Source organism: Opisthocomus hoazin, chromosome 2, assembly GCF_030867145.1.
Source record: "Opisthocomus hoazin isolate bOpiHoa1 chromosome 2, bOpiHoa1.hap1, whole genome shotgun sequence".
Taxonomy (NCBI): Eukaryota; Metazoa; Chordata; class Aves; order Opisthocomiformes; family Opisthocomidae; genus Opisthocomus; species Opisthocomus hoazin.
In genome coordinates, this window is record NC_134415.1 from 21,298,250 (window position 1) to 21,324,998 (window position 26,749).

At 41.9% G+C, this 26,749-nt stretch overlaps 1 protein-coding gene across 10 annotated transcripts in view; it reads right to left on the reverse strand.

Annotated features, from left to right (window-relative positions):
• The window catches only part of TTC7A (tetratricopeptide repeat domain 7A), a 181,905-nt gene that overhangs the window by 50,103 nt on the left and 105,053 nt on the right, over positions 1-26,749 (reverse strand). For all 10 annotated transcript variants that reach the window (XR_012763068.1, XR_012763070.1, XR_012763069.1 and 7 more), the window contains 3 exons: positions 13,291-13,407; positions 9,423-9,520; positions 2,737-2,871 (listed from right to left, as the gene is read on the reverse strand). Coding sequence is in view for 7 of the 10 variants with exons in the window: in XM_075412838.1 (XP_075268953.1) it covers positions 2,737-2,871; positions 9,423-9,520; positions 13,291-13,407 (350 nt within the window). In the remaining 3 variants the exon portion in view is untranslated. The remainder of the gene's footprint in view (positions 1-2,736; positions 2,872-9,422; positions 9,521-13,290; positions 13,408-26,749) is intronic.

The following is a 26,749-nucleotide window of genomic DNA, read 5'->3' on the forward strand; positions in this document are numbered from 1 at the left end:
TTCCCCTGCATGAGAGCCATGCCACAGCTACCAGCCACTAACCATCCCCTTGCAAGCAGGTGTGCTGGCTTTGTGGCCTGGCCGGGCCGCTGAAGGGCTGTGAGAACAGCCTCATGGGGCTGTGGGATAGCTGGTTTGTATGCCTCTTTCCAGTCGACGTGCAGAAAGCTCTAACTGGATCAGTCGGTTGGTATCATTAGTTTTCATGCCTTGGGATATGAAGGGGCACGGGAACTGTAATGCCTCTAATGGAAATCAGACGGATTGCAGCCTGATGCTCTAAATCCATACCCACACACAGAGACATGGCCAGCTGCGTCCTGTTAATGTCCGAAAAGGACAGATGCTTTGTTATAAATTTACCTGTAGTATGAGGTTAGGAAATTGTAATAATTTTATCTAAAGATTTACGATTCACGCTAAAAAGGCTAAAGTGTTAACAACAATAAAAACAACAATACACGAGTCATTTCCCAAAGGCAGATTAACACTTTTTCCCTTTACAGATAGGACACCGAGGTACGAAAAAGTTAGGCAACTTGCCCAGAGTCACAAGATGAGTCACTGACTGAAAAAGGACAAGTCCAAGCTAAACCTGATAGACATCTACAGCACACCGGTGACTATGAAGGGACTCCCGATGCAGGCATCAAGAATGTTACGCTAATTGCCTGTTACTTTCCACGGCTGTTGATTCTGGGGTGAGCTGCAATGCAAAACCATGTAACTATGTCAACTGTTTTTAAGCACACATTTCTGTTTAATTTGTTGTTTATGAAATATCTCTATTTAGGAAGTTACTAACTTCTTATGAGTATACCTGTTCCTCCTTTTCCCTCCTTCCAGTTGGGAAAGATTCTACTACAAAGGGTCAGTGATACCCTTTTGGACTATTCCACTCACTAAACCCAGTGTAAAATCCAGCACACTTCAAAGTGGGCGTCAAAACTCTAATTATTCAGCTACTGTGCCCTTCTCCACAGAGAGTAAAGACTGCCCCAAAATACCTCCACCTCTCCCCATCCCTCAGGATACCAGAATGCAGCGACCTCCACACTACTGCAAGGAGAGGATGAACAGTACCTCACCAAGAGCTCATTAAGCTGCATCCATAACAATAACTCACTTCAGTAACAAAATTACAGAGCAGTCACAGTATGTGTTTTCAAAATATCAGTCCTCATTCAAGTCCAGTTAAAAGTAAGCATGAAACAAAGAGATTTTAAAAATGATAGGACAGAAAAGTTACAGCTTTAAAAATAAATTCTACCTAAAAGAATTAATTAACACCTTTGAGAAAGGCACTCGATTTACACTGAAAAGTAATCATAGCAATTCACAGCTAGGTCACAGCAAGCACTGTCTTTATTGCTTTTGTCTTTTCACACAGCAGCAAAAATGTAAACTGCTTAGAGCTATCTGCAGGATGACGGACAACAGACACCTGACTTCTCATCACAATAAACTGTGGTTTTTGTGCCCCAGCCTCCCCTGCAGCCTGAAATCAGAACCATAAACTGAATAAAGCAAAATCTTACTAGTGATTTTGAACTGCACAGCACATCACTGAAATTTACATACACACAAGCCGCTAAGTGAACATACATGATTAACTTGCAGGATGATGCATTCCGTAAGGTAACTTCTTTTGTTCTTTAATAGTTAGTCAGATTGTAACAAAAGGAATGTCACACATTTTGTACCAGAACTGAAGTCTAATTGGTAGGAAATGGCCCACAAAACCAGCTATCAAAATCTTTGCTGAGAAGTAGGGTGAGACTGTCAGGTTTTATGTGAGAATTGTCAATTGTACTGATTATCTAAATGAGAATTTGAAAGGTTCTCCTGCATACAGAATAGCAAATTATCAGCAAGGTTCCAGTGGGCTCTGCTTGTTTTTTTTTTGTTGTTGCAAATGGTAGCAGAGACATCTATGAAGCAATCACAGCACTCAAATGTAATTTCAGACACACAACTGTGGGCCCAGTTGTGGAAGAAAAACTCTGCCTCTTAAGAGCAAAACTGCAGGGTCAGAGCTCTTTCTATCAGTCGTGAAATACTGGAATGCAAATAGTAGAGTGTTGTGTGTGACTCCATTCTTCACCAAGTGTCCTACATAAAACCCTTTCATGAGTTAGGAGATCGCCTCTGGGCAGAGTTCCTTCTCACTGTTCTCTTTTCCCTCTATGTGCTCTGCTATAGCATCTCTGCACGAGTGTCTCAAACTGACATGCAGCCTACAAGTCCTTGAGACATTCAAACAGTCAAGGACAAAACGAGTGGAGGACTTGCTCTTTTTAATAATTTTCACTTAAACTTCAGCAAAGATTGTAAAGTTTCCAGTCTAAATAACATTTAATACATTGTTTGACCAGTCTTATTACAGGGAAGCACGTAGGAAAAGGAGAATGAAAAAAATTGTCCCTACGAACTACCATCTGTTAACAAAGAACTACCTACCCTCTTCTTTTAAAAGCGTATTTTAGCAATGACTGAAGTTTTGTGTGTGTTATGGAAAAACAGAGGTGAGCTGAAAAGTCACGCTACTGTAGTATTTTTTTTCCTGTTACACTGAAGCAAAGAAGAAGTATTTCAAAAACCAGCTGGGATACACAGGCAGATTTTCTGCTGGAATAAAGTTATTTTCAAGTACTGATTTCAACTACTCTGGTAATACTTCTGTCATCTCATTCACCACTGGGGAGAAAAAGGATCTCAAGGTGGTCCAGGACTTACCAGCTTGTAGCCAAATTTGTTCAAGAGTTGTCCATAGCTGCATAGGTCCTTGCTTCACTGCGCTGCTCTGCAGAGTTATTTCAGACATGGCCTGTTCCAGTCTTGATGCAGCAAGCGAAGAGGCTCGCTGTGATCCTATGGACCAAACAAATAAGAACAATAATGCATTTTATACTTCTTTGGGATATTTCTTTGACTCATTAAGGCAGCAGGTCTTATTCTCCACTCACTGCATCAGCTTTATGTAGTAAGAACTCTACTGAATTCTGGTGTGACTAACTGGAGAACCATGTTTTACAAAAGGCTAATTCACTGAAAAAAAACCCACTAAATTACCCAAGGGCTGCAGCTCAAACAAGCAAATTAAGAGACAGACAGTAATTTTATAAAGGTCTACTTAGCATTCATCAAGGAAGCAACCATATATTGCTCATTTGGAAAGCAGAACTCTACCATCAAATATTTCCCACAAATACTTATTAGTAACCCATTTTATAAGCACACTGTCACCATACAATTACAAAATATGTCCCACTAATGTAAAATCTTAGTATAGAATTACAGAGTTGCTTGGCACCATTCACACAGCACACACAATTCAGGTGGCACCAATATCGTTCCACTGGTTTAGAGGCAGCATGGTTTTTCATTTAACCTTGGGGAGCAGGGAGCTCAGTGCTTTGACTATATTAACCTTTACTACGCGCTGTAGCATTTACGCAAGAATAATGTATTTGGCACCCACATCTCTGGGAGAAAACATCACATCGAAAGCTATTCCCAGGAAGATTGCGTGGGCAGAGACCACGTTCTCCAGTACAGCAAGTGGGATTATACTGGTGAGCCGACCTCTCAGAGGGGTACCAAGAGGATGGTAACAAAACAAGCAGCTACAAAATGAGATTTCAGAGTTGGCTTTGTAAAGCTTTGGGAAATAAGTATTTTAATATACATAGGTTTAATGTGACTTAAAGGTTGATAAGCTCTTTCTCTGGAGAGCTGCTGTGACTGAAGCGCTTGCTCCGATTAGCATTACTCGTCAATTTATCCTTACAGGCTGACTTTGTAGATCACAAGGTGGGGGAGTTAAAATCCCCCTTCCTCTCACTGCAGCCACCCTGAGGGAGCAGCAGAGCCTAGGAACAACAAGTACTCAGGGAAGCTGGTATGGCTCTGGGCAAGGGAAGGTACAGCAGGGCAAAAATCCTGTCACGGGGCATATGCATTAAGCAGTCTCTCTGAGAGAGGCTGCACGCTTTTCCAGCTGGAGCACAGCTGAAGAGAGGGTTGCCACACCACGCCTCCTCGCCAGCAGACTATCGCCCATGGCCATGGTCCAGCAGGCAAAGCAGTGTGGCCCTGGGGCCACGGTCCAGGCAGGCAAAGCAGTGTGGTCCCCTGGCCATGGTCCAATAGGTAGAGCAGTGTGGTCCCATGGCTGTGGTCCCCTGGCCATGGTTCCCTGGCCACTGAGCTGGGACCCTGGGCTTGCTCCCACCTCATGCTCCTTTGCAGAGACACGGCCCTCAGCTTTTACCCAACCTGAGCAGAGAGCATCATGGCTAGGTAGAAGCCGCAAGTGCAACTCAAAGCCTAGAACTGCTATGTGAAATATCTGTCCCATGATCTCACCGCTAGCTAATGTCATTCATTTTAAGCAGGAGAACTTCAAACAGCCCTGCAGCCCAGGCGCCTCCCACGGCTCCCTTGGAAAATGCAAATGTGCTCTTCCTAGATGCATTTCTTAAATTCCTACATACTTGCAAAGCCATTCCTGATCTAATGTTCCAAGAGATGACAGTGCAGTAATGTAGCAATTACAGCTTTAATAGTATGGTAAAAGCCATTCTGGTTTGCACTAAGAATTTATTATATTTAACAGTTTATTTAACAGATTCATCTTCAGCCTGTTTCACTGCACAGGATTTGTCCTCCTGCCCTGCCCACTCACGCTCCCCTCCCCCTATCCCTCCCTCCACCTGGGAGGATTTTCACCCAAACTCCCAGGAATTCAAGTCGGACAAGGGTTGTTTAACACAGGGAAAACTACCAGGCACTCACCGCCAGCCATCCCCTGCACTGGCAGCTTCTTTGCAGTGCAGAGGCAACAAGAAAACGGCCACGTGAACAGCTAGCGATGTGAGCAGGAGCACCCTGAGGTCAAGACAGACCTCTTGCCTTCCAGCTTGGCAAACTTGGAAAAAATTACACGGGCTTTGGGGATTTTGCAGTCAGCCTAACCAGATTCTTATGTTAGCACTCCTGATCATGTTAGTACACTTTGAAAGCACCTTTCAGTATTACATTATTATTATTTCTCTGCCAAGACTGCCCTCTTTCAGAGAGGCTTTCTGGAGCTGTGTTTCTTGCAAGCACCCATATGTAATGCTGGTCTGATTGCATTAGGTGGGCAGATGGGCTGGTGTTTTATTCACATCCTCACAGAGCTCAGCGAAATCCTCTTCTCCTTGCAAGTCAATCCAAAGAGACTATGTCACTGTAAGGCACTTTTGTACATTTTGGAGAGGTACACACGCTGCTGTGAGGTTGAACAGCGGCTTAGGGTCTACTAAAGCATCCTTCCCTCACAAAGCAGGCTTTACAGGAGAATCACGACAGGCTGCTGCACTTGGAGGAGCAGGAGTTAGCTGCTCCCCCTCCCCTCTTCATTAGCCGGGTAGCAGCCAAGAGGGGAAAGCCTGCGATTTGAGACTGATCTTGCCCAGTGCTGTGGGCTTCAATCTGCGCAGCCATAAACAGGGAACCAAAGCTACCTGGCAATTCACAGCGGAGGCTCTTTGCATTTAACAGCCTCTGGCATTCTAGTCCTTGATGTTTATTTTCTTTTCCATTTCAGCCCACAAATGGAAGCAAACCACACTAGGCAGAGATCATCTGATCCCTTCCCATCTCTGCCTGGCCTCAGACACAGGTACACTCCTTGTTCTAGACACACACACTCCATGAAATGGCTCTCTCCATCCCAGACCATACCCGCACATTTGCTACTGCTGTTCTTACGCATCTCGGCTGAACTGCTCACACAAACGCTCCTTAAAGCTTGTCTGCCCAAATAAACTCTGTAAGAGGTCTTTGTCAGCCTGGCCCTTCTGGACTGAGAGGGGCTCAGCCACAGCTCTGAACCTCAGGAAAGCAATATGGGGACCCTGGGGGTGGGCTGAAGGCTACTGAAGCCAGGAAAGAGTACACACCTCTAACACACGCTGTCTTCCGAGAGAGGAGGTAGGCAACATTAAAAAAAAAGTCTCTGAATGTCTCATTATAAAATATCTCTTCCCAAAGAAATGTAGATCTTTATATGCTAAAAAAACCCCACAAAACCTGTCTCACAGAACTTTAATGTCATGCCTCAAAATACATCCAAATGTTGGCATAAGAAGATATCACATCAATTTGTTATTTTAGTGCAGTCTCTTTCTCTTTTTAACAGCTCCACTAGACAGAATATAAACTTCACTTTTTCCAATAAAGCCCTCAACATGTTTTGGGAAAAAATCATAAAAATAAAAAAATTGATTTTGTCATGATGAGCTCTGCGCATATGCAATACAAAATATATCTAAATAATTTTAAAGCACTGTTCTAGGGTTGTTATAAGACCAAGAAGGACCAAGTTTAATATTTTGCATCTATGAAAAAACTGCTATCAAAACAGAAATGTACCTCAGTAGATTTACTACACTTATAAGAAACACAGAATTCCCTAGCCTAAATCACTTCAGGCAAGAGCATTATAAGAAAAGACTAAATCAGAAAAAGAATGAACCAGCAAGGCAGCTGACTGATTTTGGTGAATTTAGTTAGGAACACTGCCTCAGTTAGGAGAAGATGAAGAAAATAAAGAGGAATTAATCTTTCTGGAAGCAAACCTAAAATTCTGGCACAGCAAATAATCTCATTGTGGTCTGAGGGAGAGGCTAGTGTCAAACCCGGTCGCAGTAATCCCCCCTTCAGTGACGAGCCCAGAGATCACAGAGCGCCTGTGCATTACAGCGATACTGCCGCACGCTCCCAGGGGATTTCACGATGGAAACCAGAGCCTGTTCCAGAATGACGCAAAAAAAAAAAAAAAAAAAATCAGACCTCCTCCCTCCTTCAAAGCAGCCAGGCACAGCCGCAGCTCTGGGGAGGCACAAGGGCCAGAGGGGCTCGAGCTATACTCTCCAATCTCCAATCTCACCTCCTACTGTTTTCAAAGAGGGTCCCAAACGGGACAACAGACCCAGCGGCCTCCTTTCTGCAGATGGAGAAGAGCAGCACCTCGCGCCTGCAGAGCAGCGAGCCACAGATCCTTGCTGAAAACAGCCAGCGCCGGTCCAGCGCGAAGGCGGATGGCGTAATTTCAGTACGAGCCCTATCCTTACGTCCATCATGGGTGCAGCCATGTTAGCATGGAAACCTACATTCTCAAAGTGGAGGAGGAATACATTTCTTGGCTAAAACGAAACTGCGTTCAGTGCAAATCACTTCATGTGTGCGAAAAGCTGGTTTAAAGCTTGTACTTTACAGTAATTTGCTTTTTCTGGCAGGCGGTACCACAGCACACAGCACCTTCTGCTGAACTACAGCTGCTCCGCTGCCCGTTGGCTGCTAGAGCTGGGCTAAGAGCGGGCTGGGACAGGCACCCGACCCAGGTGCCTTCTGAGGAGGGCACTACACAGATGCCAAACACGCCTGAGCTTTAACAGGGCTGTGGAGGAGGTGCTGCAGGCCTGCAGCAGAGGAGTGAGTAAGAGGCAGGAGTGAGGTCTTAGAAGGGAGGCAGCCCTGCACATCAAAATTTCACAGGCTCTGCTGGTCACAGTTTGGTCTCAAAATCTCGAACCATGCTGTGAAGTGGGTGTAGCCCAAACCTGGCCACACTCCTTTCTCCAAACAATCACAAGGCAAGGCAAGGGATCTCCAGAAGAGCATGGGATCCACAGCCAGAATACCTTTTACACACCGTTAAGCACCAGCTAGAGCTGAAGGGGCAGGGATCAGTCCAGGCCCAGCCCCACAGTCTAGGCACCATAAGCCACTCACTGTTTCAGCAGCAGAATGGGAATTGGATGGATAACAGCAGCACTGTGGCAAATAATATTTTTTGGGTTTTACTGCTTTCTTAGTAATGCCTACTGGCTGAGGGATTCTGCAAATTGCCTACAGTGTTTTCCAAGCCATTTTCATATATTCACCGAAACAGAAAAGTCCATTTTACTGCCCAGCATCAGGGACGATAGACGATATTTCACAAATCTTCACAATTATCGAAGTGATGAGTACCCTAACTGATTTTTGTATCACCAGGAAACTGTCATGTCCTATCCACTCCCCCTTCTAGATAATTTTTAATATGCCAAACAGCACATACTCATTTAGTATATCCTCTTCAGCTATCTGTGCTGAATTTGGCTTGTTCTATTTAATCTAAAGACAATGGAACATTGTGATATAAACAATGAGAAAAGGGACCTATACAAAATACAGAGACTCATTTCAGCAAAGGGTAATAAAAGGGACATGGAATAAACAGATTAAAAATTACAAATATGTGTGTATAGAACCAGTACGATTACAATGCAATAAATACTGACCCTAGGGCTTTAAAACTACAAACAAAAGAGCAGACACACGGAATAATCTTTTGATGTCTGAATGTTTATATGCTCGAAATCTAACCTTGCAATGCTTTTTAACCATTGGTGGGTGAAAGTGCGGGTTAAACACACATAATTAAAAACAAATCATGTACTTAACACATAAGAACTTATCCTCTACCTCAGCCGCATGTGCTGAGCATGTGACATCAGTTTTAACCAATTCCAAATGTTCAGGATTAAGACTCAGACAAACCCTAACTCCCTAGCCCCAAAGCATTAGACTTATTTAAGTGCTAGTTTGCTTGGTTTTTTTTAAATAAGCTTTTATATTCTTCTTGTCCAGTCTCTGAGTTTGTTTTGCAATACATCCACAAGGGTAGAAAGTTGCTTCCCTAAAAAAAACCACCCCAAATTAAACGGCAAGTTTCTCACATAATCATCTGATTCTGAGAGTTAGGGTTTTAAAGGAAGCACCAACTATCATGAGACTTATGATAAAATCAAGTCAGCAACACTCTCTGAAAGCCTCCTTTCCCCTTCCTGCCAAGATTAGCTTTGATGTCTCAGTTATTTCCATCTGACTACATCTGTGAATGTGTATTTACCATATAATAAAGCATCACAACGTTTATGTACAAATCCCAACCAGATCATTGTCTAATAGGAACTGACACACTTACTCGGCCTTCCAAAACCACAGTAATAGCTGGCTTGATCAGGACATCTAAAAAGGATTAAACTGGGGGGGGGGAAGAGAACGGTTTAAAAAAAAAAGACTGAATCATACAGTTCTTGCAGAAGTGTAGTGAACTCTTATATCTTCCATGCTCATCTCAGAGAGGTTTATAAAAGAAAGGTGGAACACATATCTTGGTTTTATGCATGGGAAGCCAAGGCACAGACAAACCACAGCAACTCATTCTGCAGCAGAGATGGTCCTGGAGACAGATCTGGACCTCCTGACCCACCAGCCCAGCAACATGTGAGTGCGCAGCCCCCCCACCTCGCTGAAGAAAAGAAAACATTCCTCTCTCACAAAAGCATGCATTTAGGACAGGAAAGCACAGAATCTTGTTTCCTCACCAGAATCGGTATCATGAGCATCTGGGAGCATGAGATGCAGTCCATTATGCTTTTTGATCACTGGTGTTTCGGTGACACTACTTCCTTTCTCAGAGCCACTGTAAAGAAACAAAACCATGTTACCTGGGCACCTTTCAGCTGAGAGACAAGGTTGCCCTCGAAGCAGGCAACAGTCTCATCCAGGTGCCACTGGAACTGAAAACTCCAGCTTTACCGTTGCAGGCACTCAGCTTCTCGAATGCGTTGTTTTAACGCCCTCACCCTGCCAAGGGACAGGAGTTCAGAGACAGTGCCCAGCAAGGGCTCCAGGGCGCATGCCGCTGTTAATCCATTTGGTGTTGGGGTTTTGCACAAACCACTGGACGAGTAACATGTTGGCAGCTAGCAGCCAGACCAGAGGAGGCCACCCAGCAACCCCATGCTCAGGAACAACCACCATCCCTTGGGCTTATCTGCAGAAGGATTTGTTCACAGATCTGCTATGAAACAGACCAATTACCACCTTCCAACCCAAACGCTAATTTCTTCATTTCAAAGGGACTGTTTTCTCTTATTCCACCTTTGTTATGTTCAAACACAGGAGGAAGGTAAAAGCTACCACAAAGCACCACTTTATGAAAGGAAGACTATCTGATCTGCTCTTCTACCGGACTTTTGTCCTCACAGCAGAGATTTTCCAAAGTGGAACTCCAAAAAAAAAAAAAAAAAAAAATCATGTGCCTAATGAAAATCACTTAACACAGATCTCCTGAGCCTTCCTGTCACCACATAGTCTGCCATCCCCCCAGGATCAGATGGTGACGATATCTCCTCTCATCATCCATTAAGGGACAAAATATCAAAAGGAAAAGTGACTGCCCTGGCTACTTTTTCTGGCACACTTCCAAGCCTGCAGCTCAGCCTTTGGACAATATTCCTCCCAGGAAACAAGCTGTCACAGAGTCATGATTGCTGTGGATGCCCTGTCTTCCAGTCTGATCAGTCCTTTGGTAGAGATTGCACAGGATTCCCTTAAGTTTGCATTAATCTAGTGGAAGAATTAGCTCGAGACTGCTATTTGGTTTTAAATATGATTATCCTGTTATCACAGAAAACAACAGAAAAAGATAAACCAAGTCTTGTCCTTCCCCACTAACAATCTAGGACTGAAAGCTACTTATTGTTGTTCATCATAGTAGTAAACATATTTACAATAGTTAATTAACCTTTTACTTGGGCTTTGAGATCAAACATTACATTTTCTGTTAATGGACCCTGAATTCTTGGCTATTCAGCTGTTCGCAAAAATCTCTGGCCTTGACTGGGTTTCCCTGTCATCCGTATTGGTCTCCACACTGATATCTCATTTAACACTATCACGTGGTGACAGAAACAAGGGAAAATTAAATTCTCTGTCCTGCACCTCTGCCTTGCCTAGCTAGGATTAGCCCAAGTGTCATTACTCTGACTGGGGGCTGCTGGTGGAACTGTAGGGGTATTTCTGTCTTCCTGGTATGTTGTGTATGCAGAAGCATGGCTGCTGCACTTCAAAATATTACTCCCATGAGGCGAGCGCTGCTTTGATGCAGCAGCCGTCACCACAAAGTCACTGCTCAAGCACACAGCCGAACACTGGTTTATACGCTATACTGCTACTCAGAGGAGAGGCGAGGAGGTTGGTGGGCAGCATAAGTTTGGCCACAGTAAAAAATGACCGCAGGAGAGCAGCGTTCAGAGAAGGATTGACGAGTGGCCTCAGTTAACAAAAATGCATCTCAATACAATCAACAGCATAGCCTTTTAACTGGGAAAACAGACTGAAATCCCAACCTGAAAACCAAGTGGACTGTATTGTGCAAAACAGCCACTCCCAAAGGCTTTATTTGTTATGCTGGAGAAGAGCTGAACATGAACCACTCCTTCAAAGCTGCAGCACAAGGTCTTCAGCCAAGAAAGCCTTTCCATGCACCACGGCAGTGACCGTAGCCAGATGATTTGCCTTCTGCATATGACAGGCTGACAGTGGCATACGCTGCCGCTCCGCTGCCCATGTTTTTAAAAGATAGTTGAGTCAGTGCATAAAATGGTCACAAAAATCGATGAAGGAAGTACTCGATTGTGAGAGACTGCAGAGTCACCAGTTTATCAGAGAGAAGACAAGAGAGGGCTTGAGCGTGGCATACGAATAGCTGCCTGGGGAGAAAATACTAGGCCCTGAAAGACTCTCCAGTCTAGCAGAATCATACTAAGCTTGCAAAGCCAAGTAACTCAGGCCAGATAAATGCAACCAAATGTAACTAAAGTGCAATTTAATTGTGTTAGTGATTAGCTGCTGATTGAACTAGTAAAGAGTATTGGGTGCAACAGCTCTCAACTTAAATGTATGTAAATACAGGCTTCTCTTTTCCAAGAGGTCCTAAAAAATGTCTGTGTCCAAGTCTCACTGATAAGAATTCCCCTTAAGTTCCTTTCTGAGCCCAACCCGGAATATTTTACATATTTGTTAGCTGATACTGCTGCAATTTGCTTAATACAAGGGGCTTCCTGGGTCACTGAATCCAGTCTAAAACTGCAGGTGCCAAGTTCATTCTTGGTACCTTTCAAGCAGTACTTCCCAATACAAAATGCTTTATGAAGAATTATTTGAGAAAACCAAAAAGTCCCACTGGGAATAGCAGTGAAATACACATTAGAGTTCCTAAGAGCAAAAGCAAAGCAATTTGTTTTGTTCAGGCTTCTACGGCTCAAGCTTATCAAAAGCCTCTAAAGCTATCGCATCTTTCGTTTTTTAAGTATAACAGCCAAAGCACAGCTTGGGATTCGAAAGCAGTCCAGATTTACTTGTTTTCCAATGTACTCTCTTCACTCTGAGGCTTGCAGATCCTCCTTGCAAGAGTAAATCTCACTCAGTCCTAATTGTTCAGCGTGGATTTGATCAGCTTCATGAGGACTACTCATGGGCATAAAGATTATTCAAGTGAGAGGTACATGATTGAATTCTTAGCTAAGAGACTAAGGCCTAAAGAAATCAATAATTCCAGCCTGTAAGAGACCATTTCTCTGCTGCTATGTAAATATCTGGATTTTTGTGTTTGGTCTGCTGCTCATTAGCTAAACCAACAAGGAATTACTAATAATCCCTCAAGGACAACTTGTATATAGACATGCATCATTCTGTACATATACTTCTAGTGCTTATACAACCTCTATGGACATTACAGGTGAATAGACAAGCCCAGTCTTCTCCACCTGGTAACTTTCACACTTTTCTAAACTTCTCCTTTTGGAAGGGAAGCAGATGAGAGGGAGGGAACAAACAGGAAATACAGCCCTGTTCAAATGCAGATTTACTAGGACAAGGGAAGGGAGGAAGATGCTACATCCTTCGCTCCTTTCCTTGCCCAGTTAGCACCAGGCTATGAAACCAGCATGCAACCAAGCATAAGACAGTCTTGGCCATGTGCCTTTCCTTGGCTGACTCAGTTCAGGACTGTGTCACCCCCCCACATTCCTGGGTGGTACCAACTACTGCAGACTGTGAACAATAGCTGATGGATGCTCAGACTATTGGGGAAAATAAAGTAAGTCTGCCCGCCATTCTGTACACCTGAATATGGACAGAGATATTTAGGCATTCAGATCAGGAACTCTTGGTTCAAACTGCTCCTTCGATCTTAAAATCATGAGGTACTGTTTTGTCGAGGTTTGTTTTTGTTTTGTTTTTTTTTTAAATCATGGCTATTAACATCTTGCTTTTCTTTTAATCACAGCTAGAAGTATTACTTATGCTTCTTTTAAACAGTACTGTTTACTACCCTCCTGGCAAAATAACTGAAGTGACTAGATAATTAAAGAAGATAACTGCAGTTAGACAGTGGAGAAAGCCTACCTGTGCTGTAAAACATTATATACCATCTGCCACATCTGCAACATATGTCTGCATGTCACCAGAGCCTCTTCAGGTCCTTTATGTATCCATTCCAGTTTTACTTTGCTGAAGAGTAAGCTGCAAGATGAAAAAGAATAACTTCTGTTTTATTGGCACATTGTAAACATGGATAATCAGTATCACTCTAGCGAGATCTTGGCAGCCAGCATTTTTACTTGCTTTGTACGTGCAGCAATAAAAGAAAACACCATAGCACAAAACATTTCATTTGGCTCAACTTTGATTCCCCATAAGGAGATGAGAGGATTAACAATATTCCTCAGCCGCAGTCAAATGTGCGTCACAAAGCTGGCAGGACAGTGTTAAACGTAACACATTGCAAAGCTAACAAGGTGAAACATACAGTGAATCTCATTTTATTTTGGACAGCGTTAAAAACAGAATAAAAAGGAATTGCCACAATACATATGCCAGGCTGTTTTCTTAGTCTGGCATCTTCCTATAGCACTGGCTTATATAATAAATCTCAGACAAAAAACCCAACACACTTAACAGATATAGACAATTATGTAATGCCTCACATGAAGGAAACGCTTTTTCTTAACCCCAGCTGGCGATCATCTCATGCCCCTAGGCAAGACAGCTGATAGTCCTTGTACATTCTTGTTCCAGGTACTGTAACTGCTGCTACTATTCTTGTACCTAGAGAATACGTACTTGCACAGACCACTGGAATTCAGTAGAATTAGGTCAAGCAGAGGTTAGAAGACAAATTCGGCAATGACAGACCCTACCACTTGCTGCTAGCATGGCTTTTAACACCATCCTTCACAACATCCATTTTATTTTTTTTTAATTGCCAAGATGATTGAATTTATTTCTTATTTACTAGTGTAAATTTACTTCTCTGCTTTAAATGTTCTTATAAAGTCCACAACCTACACATTCTGAATTAGCTCAATATGACTAGCAGCTAATCCACTGGATGCACAATATATGTACATACATGCATACAACATTAACAGCTGAATGTTAAAAAACCTAAAACCAGTTTTGTGAATGTGACCTGCAGGCTCCTGGGGAATCCAAGCAACTTCAGAAAGAGACAACAACAACTGCACAGATGATGTCAGAGAAGACTTTGCATCTGAGTAAGCAATCCTTCAATTGCAACAATTAGAAATCCGCAGCCAAGACTCTGTGGTGCATATCTACAGTAATGTGCTAAAATGGCAGTCCCATTCTGCACTAACAAACATTCGGGGTTTATTTGGGGGGGTGGGGGTGTGGTGTCACCCAAATGTAGCCCAGCTGTAGTGACTGCTATAGGGAAGTTGGCTCATGGTCACTACTACAGTTTGACCTCACAGGACAAGCATTCAGCTAAATTCCCCAGGTACAAACTTAGGCTAGGAAAGGAAGATGAAGATTGATAATTGAGGGAATTTGTCTTTGTCCTTTACTATTTTATAAATTCACTCTACGTTTACCTTTGATTTTCTTGTTACTGATCTGAGCAAAACAAATGCTAATCAACACATCCCCTGCTCTTGGAGATGCTGACCCCCTAACTGGAAAGAAGCGCCCTCATGATTGAGGTAGTTATTTTTGGGATAGATCCATGGACTGACCAAAAATTTTGCTGGGACAAAGAATATGACAGTGGATGCACTTTTACGAAAATAAAAATGAGACAATTTGAAGGAGTGGTTAACAATGGAAAAATCCTGCTCTGTTTCCCTGAGTTAACTGGACCCATAAGAACAAAGTTTGTTTTAACACAACAGAATATAGAATCAATCACTTAAGACCAGAGAATATATATCGCATTAGAAAGACGGGAGGTTATACCCTGGAGTGTAATGGTATTACAAAAGATAGCTTCATGAACCTGAAGTTCCTGAACAACAGTGCAGTCAAGAGGTCAAGCAATCCTTAGCATCCATACACAGAGGCACAATCAAGCAGGAGCTGGAAGATGTGGTTAGTCCTGTTCACAGCATCAGCAAGACACTTACTACAATCCTGTTTCTAGTTCTTGCTCTAACTCGAAAAGAAGACTAAAAATGGGATGAGGTTCAGAAAAAGGTTATGCAAGTGATCTGAGGGCTAGAAAAACATATTTCATCAGAGGCTTAAGAAGCTCAGTTTATTTGGTTTAATCAAGAAGCAGCAAAGAAATTATTTGCCCCAACCTGTGAGCACCTACATGAAGAAGTATCTGATGGTGAGTCTTTGATCTGAAAAGTTATCAGAAAATCCAAGGATTTGCTAGAAGCTGAAACTAGTCAAATGCAGATTTATAAGTGAATGCAGACTATAAAAGCACATAATCTTTGCAGCAACTACCTTGCGTGCACAGTAGTCTTTAAAGCCTTTTCAGTAAGGCAGGATAACATCTGATAAGCAATGCTAACGCACAAATAGTAGCTATGGGTTTGATGCATAGGCTTGTGAGCAAGCGAGCTTCTTTGGACTGCACTGTGCAGAGGGGTGAGACTGCATCCTCACCTTCCTTCTGGCAAGTATCCATTAAAAATATTCTGCTAGTCCAAGAAACTACCACACTGAACAATCTATGCTATCTTAAGCATACACAATATTTTTTAAACCACTACAAACTTTCAAAATGAAAGAACTGCTAAAGCACTGTACAACCCTCCTTGCAGCAGAAGAGCAGTGGTCGAGGAGCCTGGGGCCTAGAGAACAGTCATGTTACATCCCTGAATAACTCCATGCTTTTGAATGCCATAAGATACCACTCAGTATTAATGAAATAGAAGAACACAGGAGTGAAGAATCTGTTAACAGAAACTACTATACAGGAGGGATATACTAAGGGTTCCTCCTCCCTTTCACAATAGTAGGGATATAGATGGCTTAGTTATCTGCAGGCAATTAAAATCATTACATAGTATGTTTCAACATAGCAGTTAAACATTAAAAAGACAAACACATTAAGTTCTTCTTGCCATCACACTGATGCTTACTGTTTACAGTTGAGTATACCTCAACTTCTTTGGATGAAGATGCAATGTTCTCCCTCAGCAGAGAGAGCAATGAGGGAAACATAGGAAAAAAAAAATCTCTCACAACAACGTAACAGTCTCAGCAGAATATTATCACCAGTTGTAAAGCATGACAGACAAAGGTTAAAAAAAAAATCATGCAACTTTAGCAACTGTCTGCAGGGCAAAATTACCAGATTTCAGAGATACCACACACTGTTAGTGGTTGTCCTAATTCACCTTTAGAATAGTGCTATTCATGTTATCGTGTAATAATATAATGAACCAAACCAAAAGACAAATGGGAAGAACGAATGTAAGTGGCAAAAGGAATCCAATCATAATAACAACAGTAGTAAACAATGCAATTAAATATGATAATTAAAAGACTGAAATAAAATCAGTACTTTAGGCTGTGTGTGCTATATGCTCTTTGTATTTCTCAGCTGCTTATAAGTTTTGTAACAAAACCAGACAAATAAAAATACAGGGAAAACACTGAAGTGAAGCAGGTGACAGTATCACTTACCTCAAGCTTATCATTTTATTACTGAGATAACCCTTGCTACAAATAAACCTAATGGGTATTGTGTCATATCAGTGTCTGCGCAGAACTCTCAAGGGTATAAATAAAAATTACGTATGCACAGATCTCATCTTATTGTATTTTCTTAATATCATTTTACTGTACTTTTGTATGATGCTTGTAATATTAAGCAGAGCAGACTCTTAAAGAGATTCAGCATATAAAAATAGCCCCAAGATTATCAATACAGTCATTGGTAATTCTGTTAGCCTCTGAAAATGAAAACAGAGTGATTTGGGCTAAAGCAAACAGAAATTGCTACTACATAAGCACAGGAAAAGACAGAAAAAAAAAATACCCACAAATCATTCTTGTAATGTGTATAATTTCAGTGACAGTAACAATGGAAAATAACCAGATCTTACTCTTGATACTGGACTATAAGCTCCCTCTCAGAACAGGTTTTCTTTTACCATCTGTGTGGACAGCATGCAAAGTCTTCTATTCCCTTATGTAACACCAGGTTACTGCCACAAGCAAACATACGTACCTATCACCGTAACATTAAATCTGGCAAACTAAAATCTGTATACAGTTGACTCTGTTGCGATATGAAGGTCTGAAAATTTAAAATTATGTCTTCCAAGTATCAAAATTTCAGTAGTATAAATGACATAAATATCACTATAATACACCATGCATTGATAAAAGATTAGGGATTGGAATAATGAAAGGCCTATGAAAATTCTCAGCAGAAAGCAAACTACTTTGGTTGATTTCAGGAGGTATTCAACATCTGTCTTTGTAAAGACTGATTTCAGCTGCTGATACTCGCCAAACACACCTGCCTAGCCCTCCTGAAAGTCTTCTAAGCCTACATGGCTAAATGCTCAGCCTTCAAGTTCTTTAATACTGCCCATAAAGAAAAGAGGCTGTTCTTCCCTAATACTAACAATCCAATGACTAAGGTTTAATAGCTAATGCTTATTACCAGAAGGCGTCACATGCACACGTGGTATACTATAGATGCTTATAAGCACATCTGTGGAAGAAGTTGTAACTTGCTTTGTTTAGTAATAACCTACTGACTACTTTATGGATGCTACAGGACTATATAAAGATTTATTAATCAGTTAATTACTGGAACACTTTAAAGCTGCTTTAAAATGGAGTTTTTAGTATCAAATGTAGCCCTTTAACTACACATTTATACAGCATCACAATGGGATCTCCGTGCCCTAACATCTGACAAGCAATAAATAATGCTAGTACTATAATATAACACATTCCACTCATTTCAAGGTTGAGACACTAAATTAGGAATAATGAGTATTACGTAGTCATTTATCTATATGTTTTGCCATTCACTGGCTGCTTACAGCCCCTCCAGTTTTTCAGAGCTTGTCAGCAACTGCTCAAAGATCTACATGTCTTCAAGCTTTAGCAGATCAGTGCCATCGATCCCCAAAGTATTTCATCATTTACCCAGATTTGCCTGCCTACACACACAGCTGCTGGGTTATTTTGGATTTTGAATACGAAAGGAAACAAAGCAAAACACCAAAACCAGCAGCAGTATGTCCCAATTCACAGAGACAACTGTGGACATTTGCATGAAGATACCAAACTTCTGCAACTAGTAGTTGTACATTGTTTCTTTCCTTCATTAAATGACAGGATGCATGTGCCTGTTTGTGTGTGTGTGTTTACAGACATCTGCCTGGAGAGAGAAACTAGAATCCTAGTCACAGCTCCGAGGACAGCAAACGCACTTTATCCAATGACTGATTGATGGGGTGTTGGAGCAGCGCGCAAGTGCCACTGGACAGCAGAGCCCAGCTCACCCTCCTACCTCTTTGAAGCTCAGATAAATATTCCTCATCAGCTCCAGTGAAAAGCAGGGGAATGCCACAACCTGGATGGGTAGACGGCCCGAGGATGCTCTCTGAGGAACTGGGAGGCATGGATTCAAACCCTCAACACTTTGATCACGGAACTCTTGAATTAGTTTCTTCCCCTTTAAGGTAACAGGTGCAAAAGAAGGATACAGGTGGATAGAGGATACAGACTGATCCAACAGAGCTGGAAAGAGGATGGAGGAGGTAAGAAGAACGATCAAAGTTTTGGAACACTTTTGATATACGGAGATGGTAAATAGACTTCTCAGCCTGGAAAAGAGGCTGAGAGAAGAGATGACAGATTTATAAAATCATGAATAGCATGAAGAAGATCAGGAAATCAAAGCAGTCTGTGTTGTTTCAAATGAAAGAAGTAAGGAACATCCAATAAAGCAATCAAGCAGTGGATTTTAAATGAGCAAATTAAGTGCTTTTTCATACAACACAAAAGTAAAATGCAAAACCCATTGCTACAGGATGTTCTGGAGCAGACACATAAATAGGTTCAAAAAGGGTTTAGATAAACTCATGGATGACAGGCCCATTGGGGCATTAAGCGAAACCTAATGCAACCTCTGGCTCTGAAAGCCTCTGAACCACTCAGCTGACAGAAGCGGGGATGACATATGAGGGGTAGGATCATCCTACTGCCGTGCTTCTCCATGCTCTTCCCTGTGCACTCACCAGATGCCCTGCTGAAGACAAGCCCTTAGTTTGATCAAGAATGGCCATTCTTACATATTGATATGGCGGAAATATGATTGCAGCCCACGTTCTTTTCATAACCCAGACTGTCTGGTCTTGTTTTACCTGCCAGTACAAGACGATGGTCTATCTGGAACTGTAGTATCTTCACAGCAAATTAGCTGCTCAATTTATCCGTTGCTGAGCTTCACTTCAGTGGTGAGTCACCTATACAAGCCAATTAGTTAATGTATACTCTTTCACCATAACCATTACGGTTTCATTAACCATCCTAGAGCACCTACTAAAGCGCTAGTCATGTTGCCAATATGAGAGTTGGCAAAACTGGAAAGCTGCTTTTAATCTCCTGCATTTTAGTTGAAAAAATCAAGCATCAAAATTGCTGCCTTCTCAAATAACTCAGAGCTTCTTGCAGTCTCCTGACATTTAAGGGCACATTCTCTAGTTAAATTAATGCCAGCAGCGCTGACTGTAACCTCCTTTTATAACTTCATGCTGTGCCATGTTATCTATTACTTTCCCTACAAAAATAAATTGATCATATACTTTTACAGACATACGGTCCTTTTTTGTTTTTCCCCCCAATATGAACAAAAAATAAAACTACACAGCCTGATAGCACATCCAAAGAACTGTTGACTTCATCTTTCCAGGCCAGGAAAACTAGCAGACTCAGAGCTGATATCTCCTTCAGAAGAATGTCTGTCCCACGCAGAGCCCTGGTCTTACATGACAACAGCAATTCAGCTAACGTTGCTCCATGAACTATGACTGCAGCAGCACAACGCAGCGTAAGAACAGCTTTCAGAGAGGCAGATTCTAGGCTGTTTAAAAGTTTACATGATGAAGACAATTTGCTAGACTTAGCCTCGTGACACAAAGCATCTAGAAGGCTCCTTGCACATGCAGTAGAAGGGAAACAGAAGGAAAGGTGATCAGAAAACTTAATATTGCAGCCCAACCTGTCAGAGACTGCACAGCAAAAACAAATGAGCGGGCACTGGCAGGACTCGGCTCTGGGTGTTTATTCTTGGACTACCTCCTCCTGTAAGCTGCGGCATGCACCTGATGGCAGAAGGGCCCCCCTCAGTCAGGTGAAGGTCCTGCCGATGGACTACGCTGCGTATCTCTGCATGCATCCAAACATCACTTCCCAAGACAAACAGGTCTGCAGCCAGTCCAGCAACCTCATGCATCTATTTTGGTATTCAGTTCCCTCACATTCACTTGTGATGCAGAGAGAAAATATGAGTCAATATTGATGTGGCCCATCCAGAAACTGTCACTTATATCAGAACGAGGTCTTGTAAAATATCCACTTTATCCGCTAAACCCAGGCAGGCTGTCACTTGAAGGAAAAGCAACAACCAAGTAACAGTCTGCTGAAAGAAAAAGCATGCTGATTTGCTGGAAAAAGAGAAAAAAAAGGTAGCACTGAAAGCCTTCCTCATCTTCAGCTTTCTTCAGAATCAAGCCATATCTGGTCATCTCCAAGAAAAGAAGGCACAAAAAAAGGGTGGTCAGGATTATTGTCTCCTTTCCTTTCAGTTAGATCACTCATTCTGAATCCCAGACTTGTGGTATTTTGCTTTTGTTAAGAATGTAGGAACCAAGCTAGTTGTCAACAGAGCTGATTCCTCTTCTCACCCTATGTTACACAGGATCCTTTGGGTGATACACCCAAAGAGAGTTTTTATCTTCTCACCCTGATGAGGAACTAGATTCTTCATCCTTGCCTTCCCCATATCCTTTACATTTAATCTCTTAATACTTGTGCTTTCAACTTCAGACTTACTTGTGGATACAAAGGAAAGCAAGGTGAGCTCCTCTGTAACTGACAGAATTTTTAAAACATTTTTGCATCTGTTGAGCCTGATTCTTCAGAATTTTAACAGATGTGCCACTGGGTAAACCAGCCAACCCTCACTAAATGGGAATTCATTCAGAAAGGCAGAGTTGAGAACTACCATGCTGTTACAACCATTGGAATAACTCCTGATTTACAGAAACAGAAAAGGAAACCAGGCCTAGGGTCTCTAATTGCTGAGCTGAGATCCTGCCAGACAAGAAAAGAGCATTAACAGGACAAAGCTGAAGTACTTAATATGCTGCCAGTACTTCCTGTCCCCAAAGACTGCAGAACTGGATGCTTCATTTATACTTCCGAACTGTTGTGTTTTCAGAAAAGCTTCTAGGACATACAGTTTAGGCAGCTTTTAGAGGAAAGGATACCAGGACTTTGGCTAATAAAGTAGTATGTGACGTCAACCTCCAAGTCACCTCAGTTTGCAACCAAGAACACACCTTTTGTCTGGAAAGACATGCCAGAATCCTGATTCACATATTTAAAACAGAGTGAAATACCTTCTAATTAACCTAGTGTCAAGGTAATAAAAAGTCACAGCATACTCATATATATTATGGTTGTATAAATTATGCAAAAAAATACATTAAAGCAGAACCTCCCCTCAGCATTAATAAAACATTTCTATCCAACTTGACACATTTGAGAAATCTTGAGTGTTATTGATACTTAGAGCCAACAGTCTGAAACTGCATCACCCCCCCACAGTATTAGCAAATTAAAACCACCTAAAATTCGGCTTTGGTATAAAAACGATAGGCTTAGCGTAAAATAAGCTTTTCTTTTTTTGAAATGCATTAGACAATGTTAAACAGACCTCACTCTATCATTTTATTCTGGGGCAATATTATTTACACCACTTTGGCTCTACTCCAGCAAAGCACTTAGAAAAGGTTTTCATCTTTAAGTATATGAGTAGTCCTGATGAAGTCAACAAGCAGTCAATTACTCCTCTACTTCAAACTATGTGTGTGCTTAAGAACCTTGGTAGATGCAGCTCTTTATGAGGAGAAGGATTATGAGAGTCTCTAACTGCTTAACTTTGCAGAGGACAAAGCGTAAATGTGAGTAAGACAAGAAGGGCCAGAGTTGCCGATATTTAGTGCTATCTGCGTGTCTCAGCCGAGGTGAAAAAAGTCGGAAATCCATCTGCCAAACACCACTGAATTTCACTACAGGATACTGTTTTTGGGGTGCGTGTGGGCATGTTTCAACCTATGTTCTGGCTAAGACAATCCACCATACAGTCATGACAGTCCAGAGGCAGTGCTTTTTCTAAGATGAGCTTGTTCAGTGAGATATGGAGGAGCAGGTTTCTATGCCAGCCTGAAAATAGATGGGGAAAGACACGGTTAAAACGTCAAAGAAATGACAGAAGTGAAGACAGACGAAAGTTCCTTCATTTCAGAAAAAAACCCCATCATCTAGAAAAAGACTGTGTTGCAATAAGTAGACAGAAAACCGCTAGCTTCACCAAAGAAAATCCTAGAGAAAGAAATGGATATTTTGCTACCAGCAGGAATCGTATTTGTCTAAGTCTGCAAAGCAAAACCATGATGTCATTGCAGTCTGTGTTAGCACCAGTGCCAGCTGAACACAGTTAGCACAGTAACAGCAGCAGGAAGACACAGGAGCATGACCTTTAATGCAGAGCTAGCAATCCGTGTACAGACCCTGGTTGTACTTCAACAGCTAGATGTGCTAAAGATCATGCTACTGCAGTTTCACTGAATCCTTCCCTGGCACGACTAAGTTAACCTAACAAAACCTGCGCTTGCCATTTGGCTCGACACAGCACACTGACTTACAAACTTAGACAGAAAAAAATGTATTCATGGGAGTGCTGGGTTGCTTTTTTTACCACAGACTGTTTTTGGAGATGCACTAAATTTCCTTATAAAGTTCCTTCATCCTGTACAAAGCTAATTGCAGGGTCAGGACTTGTAGCCCTTAATCCCTGTCAGGTTCGACACCACGCAGACTGGCTTTGGCAACGACGGTGCTTTTTGTCATGTCGTTTCCCTCCCACATAGCACAGGCTTCCCACAGATCTCAGGCCAGCCAGATGAACTAGTATCATGATAGCTCTCCCTAACCACTACTCTGAGACAAAATCAAACTCAGGTTATAACAGTGAAGAGCTCTACGCTCCCAGTCATATTGAAAGTGGACACCATAATTTAAATACAAACTGGAAGCAGTGACTCTATTTTTTAATAAATCCAGCTTCTTCAGTATATGTAGAGACACTCTGAGTTAAAGCATGTGTGCAGCCACTTACGCACTTCAGCTTAACCTAAATATTCTTTGTTTTCTTGGCACAAATATAATTAAACATAAATTGATTCTTTAGGTTTTTTTCCTAAAAATTTCGCAACCGTACACCTCAACCCAAGGATACTGCCTTACACCACTGAGTTCCACAGCTTGCATCCTTGACTACTACTTCCCCACGAGGTTTTGCTAGCAGAGAGCTATGCCCAGTTCAGCTGAACACTAACATAGTTCAGGATCTTGCAGGCTGCATTTTAAAAGTGAAGCTTCATTTCTTAGCCTTGCTGGAAATGGTAACTTCACTGTTGCATGTCTGACTCCAGCAGGTGCACCTTACACTGTACAAATAAGCTGAGTCACTGCTCATGAGTAACAAAGAGAAATCAGCAGTCGCTCAACCTGTCAGAAATACCTAACAAATTTCAATTAGAATTGCCAACAAAAATTAAAAGCCTCAAGAAAAAGGTGAGAAATATATGCACAGTTAAAAAAAAAAAATAAAGAGAGAATTCATGGCAGATTGAGCCTAAAATCAGATTAATGGATTATTTTTCTGCAATATCTATTACACCCCAGTGTGACAGATCTTCCAGATGTGCTGAGAAAAGATGACACAATATTACAGACCCAAAGCAGTGCATGTGTGATTAAAGAAAATCCTTCGGGAAAACATTCATAGTTACTACGTTTTGGATGTTCAAAACCAGCAATATTTGGTCTTCTTTCAATAATAGCCTGAAAACACACCTCAGTCTAAAACTGTAAATACAGTTCAAATGCTAGATAGAATAAAACAGGCTTGACTGTTGAAATACAGCTCTCATTCATACAGTACAGTGAAGGTGACAGGATTAGTGTCTTTGGATGTACTTTTGGGTTCTTCACCCACAAATTACTGGAAGATTCTGGAGAAATAGTCCAGCATTTAGCAACCACTGACCTTTACAGATTTTTAATGCCACAGGGCTTTGTAAAACTGAGCTCTGTTCCAAAATTTACAGTTAAAAGCTGCAATGAAACAGGTAAAAGGAAATAAACACTCAGGGCCAGACAGTCAGATGAAGGCAATCAGCTCTGTTCAACTGAAAAGAATGGTTTTTCGCCTTTTTAAACTAGCTGGGATTCTGGCACTCAAGCTTCAAGTTAGAAAAGCTCAGGCAGGCTGTCTTCAACACCTAAAAATGAGCATGCATCAGATAAACACAGAAATGCAGTGCAGAGTCAGTGCAGTTTGATCAGCTTATACCAGTTAACTTCCTAATCTACTCCTTTAAATAAACCATTCATTTGCAGAATTCTAGCCTGCAAATTAAAAAGAAAAAAAGAAATTAGTTGCTCGCAACATTTCCATTGATTCGCAAAAAACTCCCCTGAAACACCCAAAAACCCCTCTTCGCTTCTTCCCTAAGGGTCCCGCAACTGAAGAGAAGAAATGAACAGAAGAGACAACACATAGCAAGCCCCAGCCTTACACAGGGAAAAGCTTTATACTTTCCCTTCTCCTTCGTGTAGAGAAGCCCTGTGTGGAAACGCCTGGCTTCTGCGGGGCTGCTGGTGCGGCTGGCAGAGCAGCCCTGCAGCAGAGCTGCGAGGCACCCGAGGAGGCCAAACTCTGCATCTCTACACCTCGGCCAAGGAGGGGGACAGAAGGAAGCTGGAGCGAACTCCTTCACACCCACTCCTGCTGACAGAACACAACAAAATTCCTGTGTTTATTCTGCTGCACGCGTTCTGTTAATTCAGTACAGAGCTCTCTGCAGAGCAAGCGATCCGAGCACACTAGGATACATCAAAAGTGTGTATTTATAATCTCTGCCTTGTGATAAGTTAGCAGCATGTAAGAGTTTTTTCCTTGAAATAAGTCTGAAGGGGAGGAACAGATGTCAACCTGAAAGCATAAGAGTATTATAACTGTCCTGTGTTTTACCACTAGGCATAAAAGACACTCTGCATTTATGTATGCCCCTACTTTCCCTCTTACAGGGCACTGTGCAGGCCAGCTGTAATTCAGAGCGTACAATCTAACTTATATTTCCTTTCCTTTCTAAATCAACATATCCAAAACACAGATGTAGTGTTCCTCTCCATTCCCACCACTCAAAGAATTATTATGTCCACATCTTTCCTGAGGTACCTTGCTGAAAGGCTATCCAAAGTCACTGCGCAGAACGCCTTACTCCACGGCAACTGAAAGCGCTCGGGCTCTCTACTGACCTGATTGGTAGTTTTGCCTCTGGAAGGCTTAACAGACCCTGTCATTACATATGTGATATATCTTACCATAATTAATTCCCCTCAGGGAATGACATCCAGAAGAAGCATGGTTCAAATACACAGCATGCACCTGATATTTGACATTTTGAATCAGATTCCCAACTCCAAGATGCATCCATGGCAGATCTGACATTTTTATTTGCCTCGACTGTAGATACATTGCATAAACTAAATCCTGTCACAATGAGATTGGCTTTAAAACTGTTGAAACATACAGATAAAAATCAGCATTCTTTGTTCTTGAACAGATCTGATTTAATTCATTAGAAATCCAGAAGGTGTTTAAAATTACCATGTGCCATTTAATATAAGATGAAGTAATAGCTTCCTTCAGCCTTAGTGGAAAAGATTCAGAGCTGTAATCCTTTTTCAAATAATTACCCTGTTCATCAGGCTTCAGCACAAGATGACTCCAAGCAGAAAAGAAATGGAGAGCGGCTATGAAAGCCTCAGTACATACACGTACCAAGCTGAATGGTGATGAGAGCACTTCGAAGGCGTTTGTCAAGTCACAGGCCCGAATTAGGCTAAAATTAGAACTGCAAGGGAAGGGTAAGAGCATGTGAAAGTATCAAATACATCTACCATATAAAAAGGTATTTGGAGAAGAAAAAAAAAAAAAGTAGGGAGGGTGGTTAGGGATGCTGACAGGGTGAGGTAGTTCCTCAAAGCTACAGCAGTGAATTAACACTTTCACACACGTAACCTGTGGTTTTGACTCAGCCATGGGCTGCTCTGTGGGGCTAGCCAGGGAAATGAGCTTGCAGAGAAGGGAAAGTTAGTGGCTGACAAAGAGCTGTCACAGTTCGCTGCCACCCTGCCTCAGAAGGCACATACAAATATCTTACGTGTGCAACTCCAGGACAGTGCAACTATATCCTTACTCAGGATAACTATAGTGTTTGTTACT